The sequence below is a fragment of the Rhinolophus sinicus genome, linkage group LG04 (assembly GCF_036562045.2).
Source record: "Rhinolophus sinicus isolate RSC01 linkage group LG04, ASM3656204v1, whole genome shotgun sequence".
NCBI classification, from domain to species: Eukaryota; Metazoa; Chordata; class Mammalia; order Chiroptera; family Rhinolophidae; genus Rhinolophus; species Rhinolophus sinicus.
Genome location: NC_133754.1, coordinates 28,101,164 through 28,127,458, shown reverse-complemented (window position 1 = coordinate 28,127,458; position 26,295 = coordinate 28,101,164). Strand labels below are relative to the sequence as shown.

Below are 26,295 nucleotides of genomic sequence, written 5' to 3'. Positions count from 1 at the left end.
CAAATAAAATATAAAAAATAGTTTAAGAAATCCTATCATGCATTTGATAAAGTTTTGGACTATTCAGTAGAAGATGTATATGTTACCAAGAAAAGACATATTTAGAGTATCTAAATAGTCCAAGGTTTTGACTTGGATAGAACAAATTATGGCAAATTCAAGTCCTTCTGCTAATAAAGGAATTCTTTTCTAAGTCCAATTATTTCTAGCTAGAATGTAACATACTCAATTTGGGGATATGGATACATAAAAGAAACAACTCAACATGCAAGATGGCTAAAAACTAATATGTACTCCTGTCAGTATTGTTGATTTTTACATAATAGGAACTTGACCCCTTAAAATCAGCTGTTTCATGGACAGAGTTTTAGCAGCATCGTAAGCCAGCACAACAGGCTAACTACAAACTGCTTTATTTAAAGTTCAGCACCGTGGACAGGGTTGAAAGAGGAGAAGTTGCTGGCAGAGGGGAGCCAGGGAGAGGGACGAAGGGAAGGAGAGAAACAGGAAAAGCTGGAAATAAATGGAACGAAGAAAATGGGAGAAGAAAGAACAGATAGATGTTGGAAGGAGAGGAGAAGGAAGAAGAGATGGGAGAAGTAGGGAGAGGAGAGACAGAAGGCAGAGAGAGTTGAGAAAAACAGATAAACAGAAAAATAAATGGAAAGGGTAGAAAAGAATATAAGGGAAGAGAGGCTAGAAGGCTCAACAGTAGGAATTATGATCATCAAAGCAGTGGAAATATCTTGATCAGAGTGATCAATCAGAAAAAAGAGTCCCGTTTAATGCCTTTATAACCCTGCAATACATACATACAACCCTGTAATACAAGGAAAACAAGCTCTTCAGAGAATGATACCACGATCTACTGTGTTCGCTTATGAACACATCATTTGAAGCTGACAGATCAAAGGTATTAAATCAGAGAAAAGTACTAAAACAGTATATTTAAGATTTAATTTTAACTTGCTGTCGCATATTTTTATTAAGCAAATATTTGGAGATAATGCACAATGCTCTGGACTGATGACTACGAGAAAACAAAAAATGAAATAACTGTGGACCCAACACACACAGAGCTAGAGGGACAAATGAGATGTGCACATTCGAAATGGTCACTGTCAGAAAAGTGGACCAAGTAAGGTGCAAGGAAGTGCTAAGTTAAGAAAGCTTATTTCCAGAGATAGAGATCAGAGGAGACTGTATGGGTCAGGTGAAGTGAGATCTGGTCCTGGGAGAATAAATTGATGGAGACATTTTCAAACAGTGGTAGAGGGAACAGTGTCAGTTCAGGCCAGACAAAAAGTAAAGAAAAATGACCAATGCAATTCCTCAAGTTTTTAAGGATGCTGAGAGTGAAATCATGGTATATGGTTCACCATCGTGTGTAAGGCATGAATATAAATCAGTGCTGCGGGGCTCTCTGACCCCCTTCCATGCAACAGCCCCTTCTCAGACATGATCACACTACATCTCATAGCTGGCTTTATTCTTCCAGCCACTTACCACAACACAATATATTATACTGTGTTCATTGCTTTTTAGTCTATCTCTTCGTCCTTCACCTTCAACTAAGATGCAAGTCCCATGAGAGCAGGGATTTTGTTTTGTTTCCAGAACTTACAACAGCATCTGGCTCACAGCAGGCCTCTCTGCAGGTATGATTTGTGCTGTCAGGCTTATTTGACATGCTTTAGTGATTTGGCAGAGAAATACACACTGAAATTCCCTGGTTTGCGATACTATGAAACTTGTTATCTAAGGTGACGAGAACATATTGTTCGCTTTCCTTTTCCTTTATTTTCAGTCTCTGCTCATGAGGAGCTCTTTGCACACATTGTCACTCCTGCCGGAAACACTTCCTTCTGTGCCACGTGCCCACCAGCCACCCTTTCCTGCTTGGAACCCTTTCCTCCTCCTCCTTCAAGCAGCCGCACCACCACGAATAACTAGTTCCTCAGTGAGATCTCCAGTGTATTCATGCAGAGTTAGTCTCTTCTTCCTCTCTATTCCCACAACACGCTCACACAGTTCTACACGAGCACTTCCCATGGTCAATTTTATTTAGTATTTTAGTTTATGGATCCATCTTTTGCCAAGAGAGTTCCTTAAGGTCAAAGGTGGTGTCTTATATATCTTTGTATTCCCACCATCTGTCACAATGTCAGCACATAGTAGGTGCTCCAAAGTGGTGTTGCGTGAACACCAAAGTGGCTACAGCCTCTGCAAAAGGCAGAAAAGCATCAAGTGGGCATCCACATTAGCAAGTGCAAGGAAAAAATATAACCTACCCTTTTAGGAAAATGTAGTTTGAGACACTGGTTGTAGGTCAAATGGAAAATGTCTCAGACTTAAAGATTTTTGTTATTGACAATAAAAGCTCAGTGTGCTGTTTTAGCCGAAATGCTGTCCACCAGCTGGAAAGGTTCAGGAAACCAATATAGTTTCATATATATAAAATAAGCGCAGAAGGCATTAATTTTTTGTTATCCTAAAACACACTGAGAACACGAAGCTTAGTATTCCCAGTCACACTTCAAAACAAGTACTGTGTTTCCCCGAAAATAAGGCCGGGTCTTATATTAAGTTTTGCTCCAAAAGATGCATTAGGGCTTATGTTCAGGGGATGTCATCCTGAAAAATCACGCTAGGGCTTATTTTCCAGCTAGGTCTTATTTCTGGGGAAACACATTATGTTTGTTCTTTAATAGTTCCACAGCAAGACAAATAACATGGAGGGAGCGATTTCCATGGTGGCTGGATTCAAATGATCAGGCTCCCTTTGTTTGGTGATAATGAGGGCAACTGAGGACAAAGCTGTGATCTTCCGAATCAGGAAGACAAAGGAGAAGGTACAGGTAGAATCTGCCAAATCACAGTCAGTCAGTCAGTCAGATGAACTAAGGCCGGGAACCAGGAAACCCAGCAGGTGCTTTGTACAAGGGCTTCAAGCCCAGTACCCTTAGAACAGGTTAAAACTATGAACAGGTTTAAAAGGATTTAGAAAAATTCCCAAATTAAAAGTTTCCAGGATAGGGACATTCAAGGCGACTACTTCACTTTTTAAAGACCATACCATAAAAGACAATCACGCTCCCTTACTAAGTACCCCTTGGTGACACACAGACTACTGGACCAGATAAAACTTGTGTCTGATAAATAATTGGGTGCTTCTGATGGGTGTGGTTGTTGGCGTGTGTGTGAGTGCAAATGTGGTTTTGGCAAGACTATTATCTATTTATTTGATCAATCTTCGATTATTTCCATCATTGGGATTACTGGCTTTGCCTAAATTATCCTACTTTGTCATTAGGAAATTTCCTGTCTTTGTCAGTATAGTTGTTACTGAGTATCACGTATTGGTCTTCTAGAAGTTTCTAAAAAGTGTACTCTCCCAGAAAGCAAGTGAACTCTGGAGCTTATATGTCTGTATTTTCAGATTCCTTTCCTTAAGGTTCAGAGATATTTTATCTGGTCATGTTTCTGTGGGAACTCTTTCCCTTTCCCAGTGGGGGGCGGGGGTAGAGGATTGGGGGTTCTATGCCTACGAGCTGTAGTTCTGGAAGACGTGGAGCGGCAGAAGCACAGTTTGCCCTGTGGAAACACCTAATGATAACATCACAGAGTCTCATTCACGTGCCCAGCACATCAGCAAAAGCCTGAGGGTAGCCACAAACATCCAGCCTGTCTTGAACAAGTCTTTTCAAAAACTACCCTCTTTGTGTTTCTGCTAATGATGTAATTTGTCTGAAACACCCACCTGTCTAATGCATCATGGGAGTTATGTCGGCTGAGCACCACCCTACCATAATTTTCATCTCTGCAGAGAAAGAACAAAATTAAGTCACATGAAAGGTTACCACAGTATTTAGTAAGCACTAAATAAAAGAGAAAGAGCTCACAATTTTTGGCATGGTTAACCCAGTTTACTTCAGAAATAAAAACACAATTATTTATTTTAACCAGTCACTACTGGAAAGAGCGTGGTAAAAAAACAAGCTTGTCAGTACAGACGATCATTATTCTAATTTGCCCAATGAGATTTCCATGTGATTCAATAATAGAATAAGTGTTTGTGGTTTTGTTTTGTTTCTTCCATGTGTGAGAACAGGAAGCCCTCTACTTCGTATACATTAGAGGAGTTCTTTTCTGTAGGAATGCAGACGTTTTCTACAAAAATGTTCTACATTGAATTAAGCCCATTATGTCTGGACATTTTCATTTTATGGACTTGATAGTTTTCCTTGACAAAAAGTAGGAAAATAATTACCAATACTTGTGGTTATGGAAATTGATCATTCACAGGAGACTTAGCTCATTTTTGAACCATGAGAATACAGAGTTTGCTTTGTTCGGTCTTTAAAATAACCCTATGAATTAGGCAGGGAAGACACTGTCATATCCAATTACAAATGAGTAAATTGATCAGGGATTGTGTGGCTTTCCTAAGGGCAAAAGATTAGCAAGTGACAGAGGTGAGTGTAGGACCTAGATCTTCTTATTTCAAACCATTGCTTTTCTTATTGGGCAACACTGTAAAAGACCTTCAAACATAAAATCCCAAAGCCATGTCCCTCTTATTTTGTACAGCAGACCTGAAAGCACAGGCAATTTTAGGAAATGTCAAAACATGTAGTACAGCCTGTGGCCTTACGCCAAGGCAGAGAGTAAGTACCTGAACCTTTTCCATGTCAACCCAACCAAACCTGAAGTACTACATTTCTCCTGATTCTGCTCTACTAACGTTACTCAACACTCTGAAACCATTTATAATAAAGCTATAAAAGAACTGTAATAGATAATTAAAAAGAAAGAAGAACAGTGAAACTGGAACAATTGCAGCAAATATACACCCTCAAAAATCCCAAGAGAACTTTTCCGTCTCTCTTGGTATCCCTTCCCTAAACTCATGAGAGAGTAGCAAACACCAATTGTGTTTTTACCTTAAGAAGAATCATAATACATAGCCCAGAACTGAGCCACTGGGAGTGGGGGAAGCATCAGAGCCAATTTCCCCTTCATTCTGCAGCTGCCATGCCATCAAAACTGGCTTCCCTGGGTCTTTCTAAGGAGACATGCCTGCAGAAAACCATCATTCCTGCCAAGTGCAATTTGCCTTAGACATCTCTATCCTCACCCATCTGTGCAAATATTTGCAACCCAAAATTTATGATCTACATTTCATATCACTCTACCACTATGAAAAAATAAAAATGCCATATTAGGCTCTGACAGAAACAATAAATGTTGCTTTATAGAAGGAAATGGTTGTTGTCCAAGAGTGTTAACTCTAAAAGTTAGTGTGAGTCTCTGAACACCCCTACAGTCCCATAAAATAATAAGAAATCAATAGACATTTTTATTTAACAGTTACAAATATGAGGTTGGACAATTAAGTTCACGAACTCACCCTAGAAAAAGTGCTACAAACCTCACTGGTAAATATCATTATGGTCACCTTCGAAGTACTTCCCTTGGGAAGCTATGCACTGATGCCAGTACCTAGCCCACCTTTCAAAGCAATTTTGGAACTCTTTTCTAGAATGGCCATCAGAGCTGTCATATTACCCTTGATGTCCTGAATGTCATCCAATGTCTTCCTTTCAACATTTCCTTTATCTTCGGGTAAAGAAAAAAGCCATTGGGGGCCAGATCAGGTGAGTAGGGAGGGTGTTCCAATACAGTTATTTGTTTACTGGCTAAAGACTCCCTCACAGACAGTGCTGTGTGAGCTGGTACATTGCCATGATACAAGAGCCATGAATTGTTAGCGGAAAGTTCAGATCGTCTTTTTCACGCAAACTTTTCAGCACTTCCAAATAGTAAACTTGGTTAGCGGTTTGTCCAATTGGTACAAATTAATAATGAATAATCCCTCTGATGTCAAAAAAGTTAGCAACATCATTGCAACAAGTTCGCGAACTTAATGGTCAGACCTCGTGTACTCCTCAAATAACCATGCATAGACAGTTTAGTAGTAAATTGAGAGTAAGTACCATGTAATACAGGGTTTCTGAACTCCAGTGCTACTGACATTACGGATTTGATAGTCTTTAGTTCTGGGAAGTGTCAGCACTTTGTAGGATGTGTGGCAGCACGACTGGCCTCTACCCACCAGATGGTAGGAGTACTCCCTGTTTTTTGACAACTAAAAATGTCTCTCCCTACCTTGCCAAACATCCCCTGAGCGTAAAGGTGCTCCTGATTGAAAACAGGGTGTAAGGGAAAGACAATGGGTCATGTTAAAATCTCAACTCCACCACTTAACAGCAGCGTTCCATTGGACAAGTTACTTAAATGTCCCGAGCCTCAGAGTCCTCGTCTGTAAAATCAGGATGGGATACCTACCCTGTGCAATTGTTGTGAGATTGAGTAATGCTTGATATGTAAAGTACAATTGCACAAGGTAGGTATTCCTTTACCCCCAGGTAGTAATGTCCTTGAAAATCTGATGTTACCAATTTATGTTTAAAAAATTAGGCCAGGCAACAAAATGTTTTAGAAGGAAAGTATTTTCTTTTCAGTCCATTAGCTTCCCAAACCGAGAATGGCTCTCTCTCTCTCTACTCATCCACCCACTCCATACTCTCTTACCTTTCTTCTGCAGAACAGTTCTTTATCCAGCTGTTATCCTGTAAGAAAGTCCTTCTTTTGTTCAACTCAAGAAAAGCCTGTTGTCTCTGTGTGGTCCCCTGCGTAGTACTCTTCATATCTATCAACAGAAAAATGAAAAATTGGGAGACGTCATTGCGTGGAGTTGAGTGTGGGTTTGTTAACCTAGAAATCTCGAGAGGCACATCTGATTGGCCAGCATCAGTCTTCTAGACTGGCAAGTCTAGCACTGCTTTAACGTAGGATGTGCCAGCAAGAAAGAACAACTCCCACACCCATCATCAAAGATAACATATTAAACTGCTCAGGTGCCAACTGAAACTGCCCATGCAGCTCATGAGGCCCCATCTGGCACCAGGGCCTGGGATAAACCAAGCCAGGGTTTAGTGGGTGGCCATTTTACTCAAAAAGAAAAATGCCTCAGAAGCACACATGGACTGTTGGACTGTTTTAAAAGCACTTAGGAAATAATAGCCAACAAGTCCTGGTGCTTTTGATTATAAGTAATTTCATTCTTTGATCTCACAGGAGCCAGAAAAACAGAAGGTCTCTCTCTCTCTCTCTCTCTCTCTCTCTCTCTCTCTCTCTCTCTCTCACACACACACACACATAGGACATTTTTACGGATTTTAGTTAAAAATTTTTGAATTGCAATTACATGAGTAAAAGCTGTTGCACTCTTACATTTTTCTTAAGTCTAAACTTAGCAGTGCTAATTAAATTAGACTGTTGCTTCTATGCATTCAATATCTATATAAAATAATTAGGAACTGTAAGTTATTTTCCCCAGATTTTTAAGTTTTCTGAGTAAAAGAAGTATCATCTACGTTACCATTTCCTGTGGGAGACGTTTTTCTTAAGGTTAAATTAGACATGCTGCCTTCCAGTACAGATCTGAAAGGAAAATAGGGGTGAGAAAAACACAACAATGACTAAGACTCTACAAGTGATTCTTCAATTGCTAATGAGACCCATTTTTCAATGACATTGACAAAGGCACAGGACCTTATATAATGAATACATGCCATAAAGTGCCCCCAAGAACCCGAGAGTTCATCTATCCCAATGTGTTCATTTTACAAATCAAGAAACTTAAGGCCTGAAGCGTTTAGTGTCCCCAATATTATAGAACAAGCAATTAATTGGCTGAATCAGGCCACTAGTTAATCCAGTTATTCAATCAGTCAATATGCACTGATTACCTATGATATGCCTGACACTGAGCCAGGAGTTGGAGACAAAGAGATGAGTAAGATAAGTGTCTGTTCAGGTCAGTAAGGAGACAGAGACATGGAACTGACCCTACAATGTGCAGTGGCCTCAGAAGGACGCATCGGCTCCTTCTCCGGGGAAGCCGAAGGGAACTCAGGCAACTAATGTGTGATTAGAAGGGACGCAGCCGGAAACATGGGAATCACAGATCCGGGAAACACTGATGATGTTAGGTAACCTCTGCATGGGAAAGTCCACAGTTTCTTAGCCATGATCAACCACTATGTTTAACCTGTTGAGGGGTTAAGGCGACCCACAGTCCCCGGAAATGACTGGGTTTCCAGGGCTCCATGATGCCTCCTTGAATCCTGTGCACTTTTGCTTTTGTAGGCGTCATCCTTAGACACACACACACACACACACACACACACACACATTATACTTATGACTGTGTTAGCATAAAGATGAATAATAACCAGGCTAGTTTCACTATTATATATTTGTTATTGTTATATTCATTTTTTTTTTTCTGCTGGTAAAAGGAATTAAAATTAGAACCCTTTCATGGGCTCCTACAGGTATTGTGGTCCTTTTCTGCTTAATGGATAAGTCAGCCCCAGCTCTGGGTTTCCCTGAGTGCGAGACTTTCAGTTTTAAAACTGGAAAATTCTTGGGCCAGCAGTTATGCCTGGTCACCCCAGGTGGGGTGTTTTTTGTTTTTGAAGAGTTCATCTACCCAGACAGTGTATGGCATGTCTTAGAGCTCACATCGGAAGTAAGTTCTAGGCCCAGTTTGATCACATCCAAGTTCTGTAATAGAACCACTTACTCTCACTGTAAAACGGGGATTATAAAAACGGCCTTTGGCTCCGTGAGGTGGTTGTGAGGAGCCAATAAATAATGTACACAAAAATCACTTTGTTAAACTATAAATGTTATCTGGACTCAAGGTAATGTTATCAGACAGCAGTTCATAGGCATAACTGAGGGTCTCTAAACGGCCCCATCTCCCACCTTCTGATGCCAAAATGTTTCCTATAATACCTTGTCATAGGACCTGAAGTGGTAAAGACACATGCCTTTGGAGCAAGGCATTGTTTCCTCGGGAGTCTTCTTTCAGAGTGAAACGGCCATAGAGTCAGTGGGAAAGTGGGGGCCTAGAACAGGCCCCCCTCACCAGTCTGGTGCTCGGGGGCCATGGGCTCAGCCTGCCCCTCCGCAGGGGAACTGCCTTAGCTGCACAATCCATAGCCAGTGACTGACAGACTCAGGAAAAAAGAGTCAATCTCTTGCCTCAAGGTAGGCAGGTGATTTGTATGTCAGAGATCACCAGGGTGTCAAGCTGAAGCTAGATCAGCAGAGAGCACATCCTGCTCAGCTCCTTTCCGACTCCCCTTCCTGCTGCCCTTTCTCCTTTCTTCTGAGATCACACCCTCAGTAAGTCAGAGACCCCCGCAGGCCCTGCTTCTAAGGAATCCAACCTAAGACTAACAACCAGAGCCATCGATCAAGGCTTTATCTTCACAGAGAGCAGCAGCTCTTCACTCCACCGAGAGAGCCGGGAATCTAAAGGTTTTCAGAAGTTAGAAAGGTTTGCATTGAACGCATGCTCTTTACTGACTGTATCACCTTGGATATGTTATAGCTCAGCTCCTTCATCTGTGAATGGAGATGAAATTGAACTGTTTTGAAGATCAAATTAGATGACATATGTAAAGTGTCTAATTATTGCCCAACACACAGTTGATGCTCAGTAATTCTTAACTTCATGGCTCTGTCACTTTGGAAAGCAAAGAGCAAAGACATAGGGGAGGTGTGGTTAGGTGTGGGGAGGGAAGGGAGCAGCCTTGAATTTGGGCCGCTGGGCAAGCTGGGAATCTGGGTAGCCCTTGGCTGGCTGTGTTTGGCAGTTCCTGAAACTTTGGCAGGAAGGGAGGTAAAGAAGCCTCTTAAAGGCGAACTTCAATCTCAATTACTTGTTCATTTTGCCTCCATCTGGCCCTGCTTCTCTGAGTTCTTGGCTAATCTATTTCCTGTTTCTAAAAATGGGCTCTAATAAATTCTTTTCCTCTAAGCCGGTGAAGACCTAGAAAGTTCACAGCTGATTGAACTGGGATTCTGAGGTGGTCAACCTGCTGAACGTCTATTTATTATTGCATTTGCAGTGCCTGCAAATTCAGTTGTGAGACGTGGGGCAGGGTGAATGGAGAAAAAGCATTTTATAATCATCTGCTTATTGTCTGTCTCTCCCAAAAGATTGAGTTTCCTGTGGGTACAGCCTAAGTCTTTCTTTTCTGTATTCCCAGTGTCTGGGGCACAGTACAAGCTCCTGAGGGTCTTGTTCTGGGCTGAATCGTGTGTTTCCCTCCCTCCCCAGATTCATATGTTGAAGCCCTAACCTCAGTACCTCGGGATGTGACTGTTTGGAGATAGGATCTTTAAGGAGCGATTAAGTTAAATGAGGTTGTTAGGGTGGGCCCTAATCCAATGTGACTGGTGTCCTTATAAAAGGAGGAATTTGAATACACAAAGAGACACCCACTATATGTGCATAGAGAAAGAGCGATACAAGGCCACAGAGAGAAAGTGGCCATCTGCAAGCCAAGAAGAGGGTCTCAGGAGAATCCAAACCTGGCAACAATTCGACCTTGGACTGCTAGCCTCCACAGCTGTAAGACTACAAATTTCTGGTAAGCCACCCAGTCTGTGGTATTTAGTCATGGCAGCCCTAAGAAACTAATAGAGTACTGATGGGCAAAGTGATTTAAACTTTTCTAAAATAGCTAAGTCATTCCAAGAGCGGTGTGCCACACTGTCTCTGGCCTGGGCCCTTCTGCCTTCGATTGTCCTACTGCACAGGGCAATTGCCAATAGCATAAATATCCATTAGTTGAGCACCTGTTCTAAACAGGTTACCTCACTGGCATTGTTGCTCATCCTCAAATAAACTCTGGGAGGCAGCTATTATTACCTTTACCTCCCAGATAAGACACCTGAAGCTCAGGGAGAGTAAGCAGCATGCCAAAGGTGATAAAAAGCAGAACCTGACTTCTAAACCAAAGCCAATTGCTTCCCTAGCGACCAGAAATAATGCTCAGCATGAGTCCTTGCAAGACTAGACTGGTGCCCTGGCCTTCCAGTGAGAGAGGGAAAGCAGACAGCAGGGCTCTGCCTGACTCTTGACATTTCAATCTTTGGAAGTCCCATGACCTCTGCCCCCAGTGCCCGGCAGCAGGAGAACCAGGGCAGCCTCTCAAGGAATCATTGTAGCAGATAAACCCTCACAGGGCTGTCTTCTCTGAGAGGCCTTTGGCATATGTCCACAGAAAACACCTGTACATGAATGATCATAGCAACATTTTTCAAAATAACCAAAAAATAAAAACAACCCAAATGTCTATCAGAATGAATGGATTCATAACAATGGTATATCCATACAAGGGAATATTACTAAGCAATAAAAAGGAATGAAGTACTGATACATATTACAACATGGACGAAGCTTGAAACACGCTAAATGAAAGAAGCCAGGCTTAAAAGATGACATCTGTATGATTCTGTATGGATGTCGTTTTTCAGATTTTCCTTGGTATCCTCACCTCAATTCTCCTTTCTTTTGGCTCTGCTGAGTAACAAGGAGAGTCCAGACAATAGTAATACTTCAAATGATTTTATAGTAATTTATAATTTATCTCATTTTGTTTCCACAACGTTTTAAGAGTGATAGAACCCCTATTTTACAGATGCAGAAACAGAGTCATCTTGAGTAGCTGATGAGTGGCAAAGCTGGGACTCAACCTGAGGCTTTCTAGCTCAAAGCTCTTCATTTTTTCTTTCATGCTGGGACTCCAGATTGTCAGCCCTTCTTGCAGAGAGTTGTATAGAGAAAAGCAGGTATCTCCCATTTACCTTAGATTTGGGGCTGGCTCTAATCAGATCCAACATCCTGCTAGAGGGCCTGATATTTTTATGCCATTGGTAGCTAGGCATTCTCCAGAAGGCCTCGTTAAATAGAATCAAATGAGATAACACATCTAAATAGGCTCATGGCCCTTAACATCTTTCTCTTTGCCAATCATTAGCCTTGGATATCATATAACACCTCACTACCTCCATCCTAGGGTCTTTGATATATTTTCTAGAAATGGTTTCCAACTAAATAGTTTCTAAACCCACTTGATTTCTCTGGGATACCCTGGACTTATGTTTTTGCCTCCGCCATGAAAGTCCCGTGTCCTTTTGCACTTCACCCTTCCCTTTCTATGAAACAGGGATGCCACACGGAAGGTAGGAGCAGCCATCTCGGGGCCATGGACGAACCACACGGACTAAAGTCACACATTCAGAATGGCAGAGCACAAAGTTAGGAGCAGACTCGTTCCTTGACAGTATCATAGAGCTGCCACAATAGCCCTAGATTAATGTATCTCTGGACTTCTCCTTGCAAGAGAAAAATAAATCTCCTAGTTTGTTCAGGAGATTGTTTTTCCATATTTCAGTTACTCAAGCCTAATGTTCTTTCTACCATTTATGAAGCTATTGTGGAGCAATTAGAAGGTTTAAAAGGCCATGATGGCCTACAAAATATAAGATTTTAGTGATTCTTTTATTAGTAAGACAGTATTCCTGCAATATGCTTATTTGTTAATGTTCTCAGCAAAAGGGATTACTTTTTAATCTCTACTATGAGATTAAAGTCTCTACTATGTGCTTCAGATTGTGTCACATGCCTTATGCATGTTATTTAATTCTTTCTAGGTGAGTATTATTATCTTTAATTATAGGAATTAAAAACTCAGAGAGATTAAATAATCTGTGCAAAGTCACACAGTAAGTGGCAGGACGAGGAACTATAATTAGGTCTATAGGATCGCAGCACCAGGGACTCTTTTCAGTACATGATACTATATGTTGCTCAAAATACCACGTGATATGGCCAACACAGACACTCAGGGAAATGCCTTGGCGTTTCACAGGATGGGAAATAATGGGAGAGTAGCTAGTGGAACAGCAGTAATGAATGACTCCTCCACCATCACTGGGCAGGTAAGTCTTGACCCTCACCCCGCCCTGGCCACGCTGAAGCCATGAGTAGTAACCTAGTACTGTTCCTGACTAGACTCCTTCCCTGGATCTAGCTCCCTACTCGAGAGCTTGATAATATTTTCTACTCTTTCCTAGCCCCATGCTGTCCATTGACACAAGGTAAATGAGAAAGGGAACTACAATGTGTTCTATTTTCAGGTGATAAAATTTTTTTAATGAAAATGACCAGAACTGTGGGAAAATAAAATGTTTCTTAATAAATCTATGTGTGTTTCTCCTACATCTCCTGCACAACCTCCCTCAGCCCCATCTGCTCTATTTTTCCCCCCCTTAGAACCCATTGGCCCTGTCACGGTAACCATCTGCTCACTGACATGGATAGCCCCAGAACCACTGGGTGGCCCCAGAACCATTTCTAGGAACTCCAATCTAAAACGGCTAAAGTGCAAGCTCCTATTTCATCAACCTCTAACTCCACAGAGATTTTACTACAATGGAACTGTTTTTTCATCTTGCCCAGGACATAAAGCAATATTTTTATACATAGATATTTCTTGTGATTAGAAATGGATCAACAGTATATGTCTCTGTGAATTATGCCGTTGTTAAAAATAGCCTTTTGTTGCATGTATTAGAGACTACAAACCTTTCAAATTTGTAGCATCAAAAAATACATGCAGGAAAATCTTATTTTTATAATGTTTTTTAAATAAATTACTTATTTCAGGGACTTAGGTTATCCTGAGTTTCAAAATCTACTCAACATCCGACTAATGACACCTTAGTAACTTCAATTCAGCCAACTGGACTTATTTCTAAGTACCATCGTTCTGTTTCATTCCAACTCAGTCATTTGATTCATTGGTAATAGGGAAAACTCCCTAGCAATTTGAAAAGGAAGAATTCTGTTAAATCATTTTCAATAGAAGAATAAGTGGGCCCTGATAATTATAAACCAATAAAACGGAAGCATTATCTTCTGAAAGATAAATAAAACAAACCATCAAACTGATTGTTACTTAAAAGAACATGAAATACTATGTAAGGAGAAAATAAACAGGGTTTCATGAATTATAAATGTCAACTAGTCCATTTAAATTAGTGGTCTGTGTTTAGTCTGAATATGCAGTGTAGAAGGAAATACAAAAATTATCAGGCAAAGACTCATTTAGCCTGCTACTAAGGTTGCAAATCGGCTATTTCTTTAGGCACATGGCCTCCCAGTCTGAGTTTAGCATTGGGAAACTTGCTTATTGATGGTGAAACTGTTCAGAATACAGCACAAATGAAATCTTTTAGATAGCCAGAGGTCTATACGCTACCAATTTTCTGAGTCTGATAACCACCAACTGTAAAATTTTTCTTACTGTTGGTTCTTGTTTTTAACATAAGTCCCTCACCCACCCTTGTTTCTACCATCTCTCTTTTCTGAAGAATAACATCAGGTTTTAACACGAGTGTCCTACTCTCTGGGGCCGTTATCTATTTCATTTTACAGAAGACATTGGTCTAATATTCATGAATAAAAAGGCTATGTAACAAAAATGATCTATCACAGGCTAGTTCCAGTTCTAGCTGAAAATACTTGTTAAATGAGTGAAAACCCAAATTTTGACCACAAACTACAAGCCAAAACCAGTGAGTTACCTTAACTACCTTATCATATTTCATATTCACAACAGCTCTGTCATGTGGCCATTCTTTATCTCAATTTTATATATAATCTTTCTCATTATATTAGTAATACATATTCATTACAGAGAATGTGGAAAACACATGAAAGCACAAAGGAAACAAAAATCAGGTACCTTCATCCATCACTGTTATTTTCTTTCAGGGTTTTACTTTACCTATTAAATCCGACTGACACACATTTTTCAATGCCACTTAAAAATAATTAAATTATTATTTCATCTGCAACTAGAGAATATTTCAACTTATGGGTCTAGGTATCTATTAATATAATGTAATCCCTCTGTCCTTTGCAACAAAACCATACGAAATCATTGAACACATCTCTGATTATTTTCTTTGCATGGATCCTTAAAAGTGAAATTACTTGCCAATGGGTATAACTTCTAAAATGTTCTTGATCCCCTACTGTCAAATTTATTTCCATAAACCTTATGTCATTTTATAATCACCAGCAGCATATGTGTCCATATAGTTGCCAGCACTAGAGTGATCATTTATTAATCTCTTTAATAATTTCATAGGTAAAAGTGTTATCATTTTTTGCTTCAATTACATATTTTCTAATTTTATTGGTTATTTCTTATTTTACAAATTATCCATTGATTATTACTGTGAATTTCTTATTGCTTTCTTTTTTTATGTATCAGAAGTATTTATTTATGCTTTTCTAGTTTTTTGTTTAGCTTCTACTTGAGTTATTTTTTTGATTAGCAGCTTTCAATTTAGCATTCTCTGTCTTTCCCCTTATGAACTCTTCCATTCATTAAAAATCCCTGTAGCCCGTCCAGAAAACTTCTTATTGACCTCAAAATCCAAGGAATCATCAAATCCTACAACTCTACTTCTGTCTATCTCTTGCTTGTATTTCTTTTTATTTCCAAGATACCAATTCAAATTACCATGATCTTACTATTTTAACAGCTTCCCAGCTCTAGATTTACTTTCTTCTAATCCATTCTCACTGGTGCCAAAGTAGTCACTGCCTTGCTTAAAACTCTTCAATGGTGCTCTATATCTACCAGGATAAAATCCAAATTGTTAATATGGTTTACAAGTCCACACGCTCCAGCCTCATTTCTTCCCACTACCCATTCTCACTCAAACTCTAGCTTTATTCAGCTGCAGTGAGTCATTCCAGTTCTTTGAAGGCTCCATCCTTTTATCACCTTTAGGCTATTGTGCTCACTCTATGCCCTGGGCCTAAAGCATTCATATTTCTGAGCTCCCTTCACCTCTTAATTTCTTTTTTAGGAAAGATTTCTATTTGAAGTCATACATTATATATCTTTCCGGAAGCATACAATGGCACCATCCCCAACCTGCCTTACCCCCACCTCCCCAAGCTGAGTTGAGGGCCCTAAGAGTCCAAATAGCAAAGAGTGCCTCTCTATAAACATTATCATATGGACTGCCTGTTTGTGTGGCTGAATATTCTTTTCCCACCCCAACATTGCGTGCGCATGCACACACACACACACACACACACACACACACACACACACTGTAAATTTTGAGGGCAGTAATCAAGACCCTCTTCTCCACAGTTGTATTTCTAAAACCTATTACAGTATCTGGCACATAATCAGTTATAAAGTAGTGTTTGTTGGACAAATGAGATAAATATTTACACATTTTCTTCTAATTATTAAAAAATATTTTATTGTTACATGGAAACTCTAGTCCATATGGGTTCACCTTGATAATGGTGGAGTGAACCGCTTTCCCATTGATATATGATTCTTTGTTTGTCACATATTAAATTCTAATATATCCTAGCATGTGATTTATATCTCTCTGTTCTATTCCAGAAATCTATCTTTAGTTTCTTGCAATAGAAACAAACTTTTTAAATTATTCTTTTTTAATAATGCATTTTAATATAGTGTAAGCATCCCTCATTAATTTCCTTTGTAGAAATTTTATTAGCTATTTTCTCTCATTCATCTCTTTCAGATAATTAAAATTATTTCAGATAATTAAAATTAAATTAAAATTATTTTCTCTGGTTCAAAAGAAATATTCTGTTGGAACTTTGATTGGAATTGCACAAATCCTATCTAATGACTTGGGAAGAGCTGACATTTATGAAATTAAATCTGTCCAGACATGAACAGTACACAAACATGCTTTTACTCAAGAAAGTCTTTATGTCTTACAGTAAACTTTTATATTTTCTTCATCTGAGTCCCACATTTTTCTTGCAAAATTTTTTTTCTTGATGTTTTACATTTCTTTGTGCTGTTGTGAAATAGTTATATACGTATACATATACATATATATGTCATATTATGTCATATGGTATTATATTGTGTGTATGTGTAATTCAGTAAGAATCCTAAATTTTCTTTTAATCAGCTAGCTGGTGCTGTGAAATAAGCATGATCAAACCACAGTTACCCTTGGCCAAAGTGGGACCATGATTAAATCCATGCCTACCTGGATTCCAGACTCTTACACTTCTTTTTATATAAATTCCTTTCAACTCTTTACCTAATGACAAAAGAGAGAGCACTGGGAAGGAGTGGGGAATAGGGCAAAGTTTCAGGAGGGCAAAACATTTTAACTAAAGTTAGCACTCAATGCAGATACACCATGTTTATCTTGTGGCTTCTGTGCATTTTCTGGAATGCTGCCACAGTCTCTCGGGATGTGTGTATCCCAGTTTAAAAAGTGTGATCTACAGTTCACCACTTTCCAACAGAAGGTTCCATATAAAGGAAACTTCATCACATTTCAGTCCAGGCAAATTGGGTCTAGAAACACAAAATAAATTATTTAGATTCGTAGAGCTCTCAAATATACAATTACAATGAGTACTCAGAACTATTGGTTCTCATGTCTAGAAGTAAGCCAGTTGTCTTTAATGGATAGCTATAAAATGCACTTTTCCAACTAATGAGCACAATAAAAAGATGACTTATATATCTATAAAGTTTAGCAACTAACATAAAATGCAAACTTAATCGCTCAACATTTGCAAAGCAGTCAATGTGATACACCACATTGACAATATGAAGGACAAAAATCACATGATTATCTCACTAGATGCAGGAAGAGCATTTGACAAAATTGAACACCCATATCTCACCCACTCAGCAAAGTGGGTACAGAGGGAGCGTACCTTAACATAATAAAGGATATATATGACAAGCCAACATTTAACTTCATACTCAATGGTGAAAAGCTGAAAGCCTTTCCTCTAACACCAGGAACAAGACAAGGATGCCCATTCTCACCACTTTTATTCAACATAGTATTGGAAGTCCCAGCCACAGCAATTAAGCAACAAAAAGAAATAAAAGGCATCCAAATTGAGAAGGAAGAAGTAAAACTGTCACTATTTGTAGAGGATCTGACTTTACACATAGAAAATCCTAAAAACTCCTTAAAAAAAAACTGGTGGCACTAATAAACAAAGTCAGTAAAGTTGTAGGATACAAAATCAATAAAGAAAAATTTGTTGTGTTTCTATATACTAATAAACAAAATATACTCAGAAAGAGAAATAAAGAAAATAATCCTGTTTACAACTTCATCAAAAACAATAAAATACAGAGGGTGCCATAAAATATATACACATTTTAAGAAAGGAAAAAACTGTATTAAAATTGTAATACTCAATATATACTGATAACAAAAGATGAATACAAGTCACATTTGACTTCTCATTTATAAGAGGTGCTCAAAGTGGTTACCATCACCATAATTTTAATACAGTTTATTTTTCCTTTCTTAAAATGTGTATACATTTTTTTGGCACCCTGTATATATAGGAATAATTTAACCAAGGAAGTGAGAGCCCCATATATTGAAAATTATAAGACATTAATGAAAGGAATTGAAAAAGACACAAATAAATGGAAAGATATCTGTGCTCATGAATTGGAAGAATCAATATTTTTTAAATATCCATACCACCCAAAGTAACATACAGATTCAATGCAATCTTTATAAATATTCCAATAGCATTTTTCCAAAGAAATAGGACAAAACATTCTAAAATTTGTGTGGTACCACAAAAAACCTCAAACAGCCAAAATAATCTTGATAAAGAACAAAGCTGGAGGCATCACACTTTGTAATGTTTTAAACAATATTACAAAACTATAGTTATTAAAATAATATGGTACTGACATAAAAACAGACACATAGATCAATGGAACAGAATAGAGAGCCCAGAAATAAACCCATGCATATATGGTCAACTAATTTATGACACAAAAGCCAAGATATACAATAAAGAAAAGTAGTCTGTTCATTAAATGGTGTTGGGAAAACTGGACAGCTACATACAAAATAATGAAACTGGACCACTCTCTTACACCATACAGAAAAATTAACTCAAAATTGATCAAAGATTTGAAAGTAAGACTTGAAACCATAAAGCTCCTAGAAGAAAATGTACGCAATAAGCTTCTTGATTTAGGTCTTGGTTATGGTTGTTTGAATCTGATACCAAAAGCAAAAACAACAAAAGCAAAATAAACAAGTGAGACTACATCAAACTGAAAAGTTTCTGCATAGGTAAAGAAGCTATCAACAAAATAAAAAGGCAACTTATGGAATGGGAAAAATACTTACAAATCATATATCTGATAAGTGGCTAATTTCCAAAATATATAAAGAACTCATGCAAATCAATAGCAAACAACAACAACAACAACATCAACAAAAACACCCCAAATAATCAGATTTAAAAATGAGCAGAAGATCTGAATAGACATTTTTCCAAAGACATACAGATGGCCACCAACAGATACATGAAAAGATGTTTAACATTACTAATCATCAGGGAAATGCAAATCAAAACTACAATGAGGTATCACCTCACACCTGTTAGAATGGCTAACATCAATCATACAAGAGACAACAGATGCTGGCAAAGATGTGGTGAAAAGAGAACCCTTATGCGTTGTTGGTAGGAATGTAAATTAGTCCAACTGCTATGGAAAACAATATGGAGGGTCCTCAAAAAATTAAAAATAGATCTACCCTACAATCCATCAATTCTACTCCTTGGTATATACCCAAAGGAAATGAAAACAGGATTACATAGAAGATATATGCACTACCATGTTTATTACAACACTATTGATAATAGCCAAGATATGGAAACAACCTAAATGCCTATGAACAAATTAATGGTTAAAAAAGATGTGGTATATATATGAAATGGAATATTATTAAACCATGAGAAAGGAGGCTATCATGCCGTTTGTGACAACATGGATGGCCGTTGAGCACATTATGCTAAGTGAGATGAGTTAGACAGGCAAGTACTGTATGACATCATTTATATGTGGAATCTAAAAAGAAAATAAAACAAAAACTCATAAATACACAGAACAGTGGAACAGTGGTTGCCAGAGGTCAAGGTGTTGGATGGGAGAAATGGGTGAAGAGGCAAAAGGTAAATTTTTAAAAAAGAAAAAAATTTTCAGTGGTTAGAGAAGACAGGACATCAGATAAGCAGCACCTACAAAATGGTAGTTGAGGTGAGTATGTCCCCAGTTCGGTGTACCACAACCTATACATACATTACCTTCCTACAGAGGGGCTGACCATTTCTGAGATTAAAACCCCATTCATGTAATAAATAACAAGACTCCATAAACCACAAATTAAAAATATACTGTATTATGTCATATTTATATCATACATACTGTAATAACATTTTCAAGTATCACTGGGTAAGAAAATTCTCATTTCCATATCATTTATAGTCAATTTATAAAGCCAGAAGGAAGCTCAGTTATTGCTACTAGATATTTTATGTGAAAGAAATTTGAAAACTCATTGAGGAAATTCAGTAAGACAAATGTCACTTGATCTGGCTTCTCATTCTGGTTCTGTTACTCTGATCCTGGTGAGTTGCTTGACATGTGTATGTTTTGTTGTCCTCTAGAAAACTCATGAGTTAGACTAGATGAGCCTATGTCCATTCCAACTGAAAATTATGTCAATTGGATCTAAGATTTACATGAAGCTAAAATTTTAATAAAAATTCTGGCCTGTTTATCTACATTCTCTGTCTATCCTGACATTTAGAATCAACCAAATGTTTTGCTAAAATTTTCACTGATGTCATACTTCAATTTTCTTAAATTGATTTTTCCAATACTTCAAACACTGGAGTAGAGCAAATATCAGAAGGACTGTATCTTCATTATAAACTGTGGAAGTGAAAGCCAGTTTTAAATTTAATCACACTTCATGAAAAGTAAAATTATAATCCATACATTAAACTTTAGCTCTCTGATTACTATAAATGTTTGAAAGCCAAGTTATAAAATTCTTTAGTAAACCTTTGAGAATTGAACTCTAAACCTCTCTGAGATGGCATATGACCTGGTCAGCCAATGGGAAACAATGAAAACTCTGGAACTTAATGCAGAGCCTGGGTCCGCTGTGGGAAACAATGCTCTCAAGGACAGAGCTGCTAGTTGCACACTGCGAATGATTCTGTGTTTGATCCTGCAGCTCTGTATCAGGGCAGGAATGGAAATGGTAGAGGAAAAAACAGGAGTCAAACAAGTCAGCTGAGCTATTAATGATAAAGGATAGTCTGGCTAAAATAACTTTTCTATTGTTATCTAAGGACTTCCAAAACTGGTTTTTCAGGACTAGGATATGAAGAGAATTTGAAAATTGCCCCCATTTATATTAATCAATTCTTAGGTTAGAACTCAGGCTATAGCATAGAAAAGCTGGTACACGAATCCCTTTGAGAAACAACACCCCCCCACTTAACCCCTACCCTGCACATTCCTGGGTATGTATTCATGCAAGAAATGTGATTTTCTTAGTGGGAAAGAACTTTGGCAAGTCTCTCACAGCTCAATGACTTGCGATGTTTTCAGCAGTCAAGAAAAACAAACATGACTTATTCTCTATAAAAGAATAGAGTTCATCATTCACTAAAAACATCATCTATGAAAACAGGAAGGTCTTTTTAAAAAAGATTTTCATAGTCACTTGAGAAAATAGACCAGCGGGTATTGGTTCTTGACTTAAAGAATTTACTATCTTTACATATGACAGGATTCACCAGCTGACAGCTCCCACACAGAAACTCAGAAAGGCTTTCATTTCTGTGATGCTCGTACCTGTGTAAAATTGCCAGGAAGTTGAAAGCAATGTGATCTAAAATCACAACAAGGAACACCAGAGCTGTCAACAAGCAGAACAGCCCATGGGAAACTGTCAAAATTTAACTTGGAAAAAAAGAAAGTTAATACAATAAGTTATCATTTTAATCATTGGGACATCAGACAGAGAAAGTTATGCAAGTAAAGCATACGAATTTATGTTTGCAAATATAATTCACTTACCGCTCTTGAGCAGAAAACCAGCACTTGTTTTCTCAACAGCCAGCAGTGACTTCCCCAGGTGGATCTGGCTGAAACTTCTGTGTACCTGGAGTTTACTGAGTATAGTTTCCACCTCTACCTGACTGTGTTAATGAACAGTTCAGAGGCTTCTCCCTCAGTGGCTGAGTCATCCAGGGAGGAGGTGGGTGGTGTGAAAGAGGGTGTCACCTTGTATAAATACCAATTCAATTAAAGCAGGCTCGCTCATGGACCTACTGTCTTTGTTTAATGAATTTTTCTATAATTTATGGTCTTGTTTGGCAAAAAAATAAATAAATAAAAGTGCTCCTGTTATTACTCTTTTAATTGATAACAACACATACGGTCATATGTGTGGCACAGATTGCATAGTACCCAACCTGCTTTGGATTCTCTTTTTAAAAAGAAAACAAAAAACTTAAGGTAGGAGGAATCTCTACCTGCCCATTGTGCCTGGAAGGCGGAGGCACAGATAAAGAGCCAGGAAGTACATTGCTCGTAGGAACCAAGATCCTTTAGGAGGGAAAAGTTCTTTGGAATCCTCAGATCAGAAACTAGGAAAGGAATCTGTTACACAAATTCTACACATGGAACATTTTGTAAAATTATCACAGGAAAAGTACATTCTGAAATATAAGTATGCCGACCCTTTTATTATTTCACCATTTACAAAAATGTGGAAAGGATGCTCGAAACTCCTGTCACATCTGAGGGCCCCAATAGACTCCATTGTCAACGCCTGCTTCTGGCGAGGAAGGAAAGATGCAGAAGGGCCATGCTAGGTGGGGGCTCTTATTACAGGTTCTGAAACGCACCTTCCATAATAGCCAGGGGGCACGAAAGAAGCTTAGCAAGTCTGCACCATTGCTGAGAGAAGCCGGGTGATTAGACTTCCCTGGGTCATCTTTATTTATTTGACACACCAACAATTAACCAAATCCTCCCAGTTTCAAGACAACGCCGGCAAACTACAGTCCAGGTGAGCTATAGACACAGAAGTGACCATAACAAAAAGTAGACACATTCAAATTAGAAGGCACAAGCAGTTGCAATATGCACTTGCTCTGAGCTGGGACATCACCTCCTGAATGCGCCCTTATTGTAGGCTGAGGAATTTGAAAATATGAAATGGAAATGCTCTTTAAAATAGTGTGTGTGTGTGTGTGTGTGTGTGTGTGTGTGTGTGTATGAGAGAGAGACTATTCAGCCCTTTGATGAAATTTTATGTATGCAAAATGTTTTAGAAATATGTATTTTAAATGTCTGTGATGCCCATAAATGTGGATTAGATTGAGGTTGGATATTAATACCAGAGATGAGAAAGTTGAAAAACCAAGATGTGACATGGCTGAATTAAAAAATAAAATAAATTAGAAGCTATATTCAACATTCATTTAGCCAAATGAAAGGCTAAAACAGTTTCTGAACTGGCTTGTAGAGACAAGCAGTAACTTACTTTATAGAATGTTTAACTGTACGGTGTTGTCCTTCATAAAATACAGAACCAGAAAAAGAAGTTTCTACCTTGTAATGAAGTAAAATACACAGCCCAAAGTGCATTTAAGGCTTTTGAGCTTTTAAGCAATTATGTCAGCATGTAATTGAGGGTTTCTCTTAATTTTACATACCTGGAACCCATACCGCTAAACCACACCAGTGTCTTTTCATTTAGAACTAGATCTTGATTCAAAAAAGGGCTAATTGTAAACACTTGGGCAAACTTCAGACCTCCTTATGGCTGAAAGTTTGAAGAGTCTCAAAGCTTGAAGAGGTCCATCAGGAATGTGCAAGGGTGTGGAGGTGGCTGAATAGGTTTGGCCTTGGTTTCACTTAGGACTTGAACTGGGAAGCCTTGAGCATACTTAGAATAACTTCACTCCGCCACGCCTGTTTCACTGTGTGCATCAAAGTTCTTGAGGTCTCTGTAGGGCACCAGCTCCCGGACTTGAATGGTAAATATTTTCCTCAGGTGCCAGGGCTCACTGCCTGGTGCTGGCTGCCCGGAGAGATATCAGGAAGTTTGTAAGGCCACTTTGGACTTACACAGGAGAGGGCCATGGTTAATTAGCAAGGTCTCAAGTGGCGGGCTGCTTGCTCACCCTATCTCTTGAAACAGGAAAGTGCTTTTTCTATGTGTTGTATCCAATGATACAATCAGCCAAAATAAGCACTTATTACTACATAATAATGTAATTAGAAAAACGTATATAGCATTTTTCATGTGCTTATTGTTCTAACCGGCTTTCATACATTAATTTGGTGATTGTTATTCAACGATTGCTACCTCCAGCTGTGGTCTGAAGGTTGATGGTCCCCCACCAAACCAAAAATTCATATGTTGAAATCCTCACCCCCCTCAAAAATGGGGCCTTTGGGAGGTGCTTAGTTCGTGAGGGTGGAGCTCACATGAATGGGATTGGTGTTCTTACAAGGGACCCCACAGAGCTTTCTAGCCCTTTCCACCATGTGAGGACACAGCGAGAAGGCCCAGCTATGAACCAGGAAGAGAGCCCTCACCGACCACGCTGGCAGCCTGATCTCAGACTCCCCACCTCCAGAACTGGGAGAATCAGGTTTCTGTTGTCTTTAAGCTGCCCAGTCTGTGTTTTTTTTTCTTGTTTTTTTTTATAGCAGCTTGAACAGACTAAGATACCTCATCACCCCAGAAAGATTTCAAAAGGGATGATGAAAATGCAAAAAAACACAAATTGGACAAATCATATCTCAAAGCTCTCTATTTTATTATGCCAGGACTCTGAGGGGTTGAAAGATCAGAGCCTCTCAGATGGAGAAAATAAATGTTATATGCATGTTGAAACAAGAGAGATGTGGTTAGGATGATAATTACCAATTTCTCCTCGGCTGGGAGCAGACAGATGCCAGAATTAAGGACTTACCGCCAGGGCTGCATGAGCAGGTGTATTGCTAATACACTTTGATGGCATCAGCACGACGCGGGTGGAGCCTGGATTCCATTTTCTGTACGGACTCGCTATTCACCATGGGCACATCTCTTATCCCTCACACCCATGTCTTTCCTGCTGCAGTAAGACTGGTCAGGGCAATCTCCTTACCAACTGGACAGGTCACAATGAAGATACCAGGCTTTTAAACCAGGACTCAAACCTGTGCCCCACGACAACATCAGGAGGGACCAGGAAGATTCGGCCCGGAGTCCTGAGGTTTTCTCAAATCTTCTTCATGCTCCAAACAGGCAAGTATCCTTGTCCAAAGCACCCAGCAGAGATTAGGCATGGCTGCTGCTGATAAATAGGCATTATGATGATGATGATGATGATAAAAACAATAACACACAACAACAACAGTAGTTTAAGGACGTGCCTTAAGTGTTCTACATGTATTATTTCATTTGGTGTCCACAAGTACCATAAACTAGAGGTACTGCTATCATATCCATGAGAGAGATAAGAAAACAAAAGCCTAAGGTCTGCCGCTCGGAATTAGATGTGTGCAGAACTCCAACCTAGGCAGGCTGGCTACAGAGTCCACGTTCTCAGGTATGAAGCTCACTGTCTGTTCAAAGTGCCAGAAAGGAACATAGGCCTGCGAGCCAGGAGATTGTGGCTGGACCACAAGGTGAGCTAAATTTATAGCAAGCCTGAGCCCTGACTAAAGGTGACAGGTAAGTACCATGTTTTTAGCAGGAAGTGTGTGAGTGTGTGTGCGTGTGTACGTATGCCCCTATATCACCGATAGCATCAAGAATAATACTAGGTCTAACAATTAAGTTCTCGAACTCATTGCAAGGATGTTGCTAACCTTTTTTTGATATCGGAGGGATTATTCATTATGAATTTGTACCAAAGGGACAAACAGTTAACCAAGTTTACTATCTAGAAGTGCTGAAAAGGCTGCATGAAAAAGTTAGACAACCTGAACCTTTCACCAACAATTCATGGCTCTTGCATCACGACAGTGCACCAGCTCACACAGCACTGTCTGTAAGGGAGTTTTTAGCCAGTAAACAAATAACTGTATTGGAACACCCTCCCTACTCACCTGGTCTGGCCCTCAATGACTTATTGCTTTACCCAAAGATAAAGGAAATATTGAAAGGAAGACATTTTGATGACATTCAGGACGTCAAGGGTAATGTGACGATAGCTCTGATGACCATTCCAGAAAAAGAGTTCCAAAATTGCTTTGAAGGGTGGACTAGGTGCTGGCATCAGTGCATAGCTCCCCTAGGAGAGAACTTCGAAGGTGACCATAGTGATATTCAGCAGTGAGGTAGGTGGCACTTTTTCTAGAATGAGTTCATGACCTCAATCGCCTGACCTCGTCTACCACAGCCACATACACTAATCACCATGTCAGACCAAAGAATGGCCAGGAGTAGCTTCAGAATCTAGGGTCCTTT

At 39.0% G+C, this 26,295-nt stretch overlaps 1 protein-coding gene across 8 annotated transcripts in view; it reads right to left on the bottom strand.

Moving 5' to 3' along the window:
- Window positions 1–22,034, bottom strand: part of SCEL (sciellin) — a 98,437-nt gene extending 76,403 nt beyond the window's left edge. For all 8 annotated transcript variants that reach the window (XM_019742553.2, XM_019742557.2, XM_019742559.2 and 5 more), the window contains exons 1-4: window positions 21,897–22,034; window positions 7,445–7,506; window positions 6,595–6,712; window positions 3,761–3,820 (exon numbers count right to left, since the gene is read on the bottom strand). In XM_019742553.2, the coding sequence (XP_019598112.2) occupies window positions 3,761–3,820; window positions 6,595–6,712; window positions 7,445–7,487 (221 nt within the window). In that variant the 5' untranslated portion in view covers window positions 7,488–7,506; window positions 21,897–22,034. The remainder of the gene's footprint in view (window positions 1–3,760; window positions 3,821–6,594; window positions 6,713–7,444; window positions 7,507–21,896) is intronic.
- Between the last annotated feature and the right edge of the window lie 4,261 nt (window positions 22,035–26,295).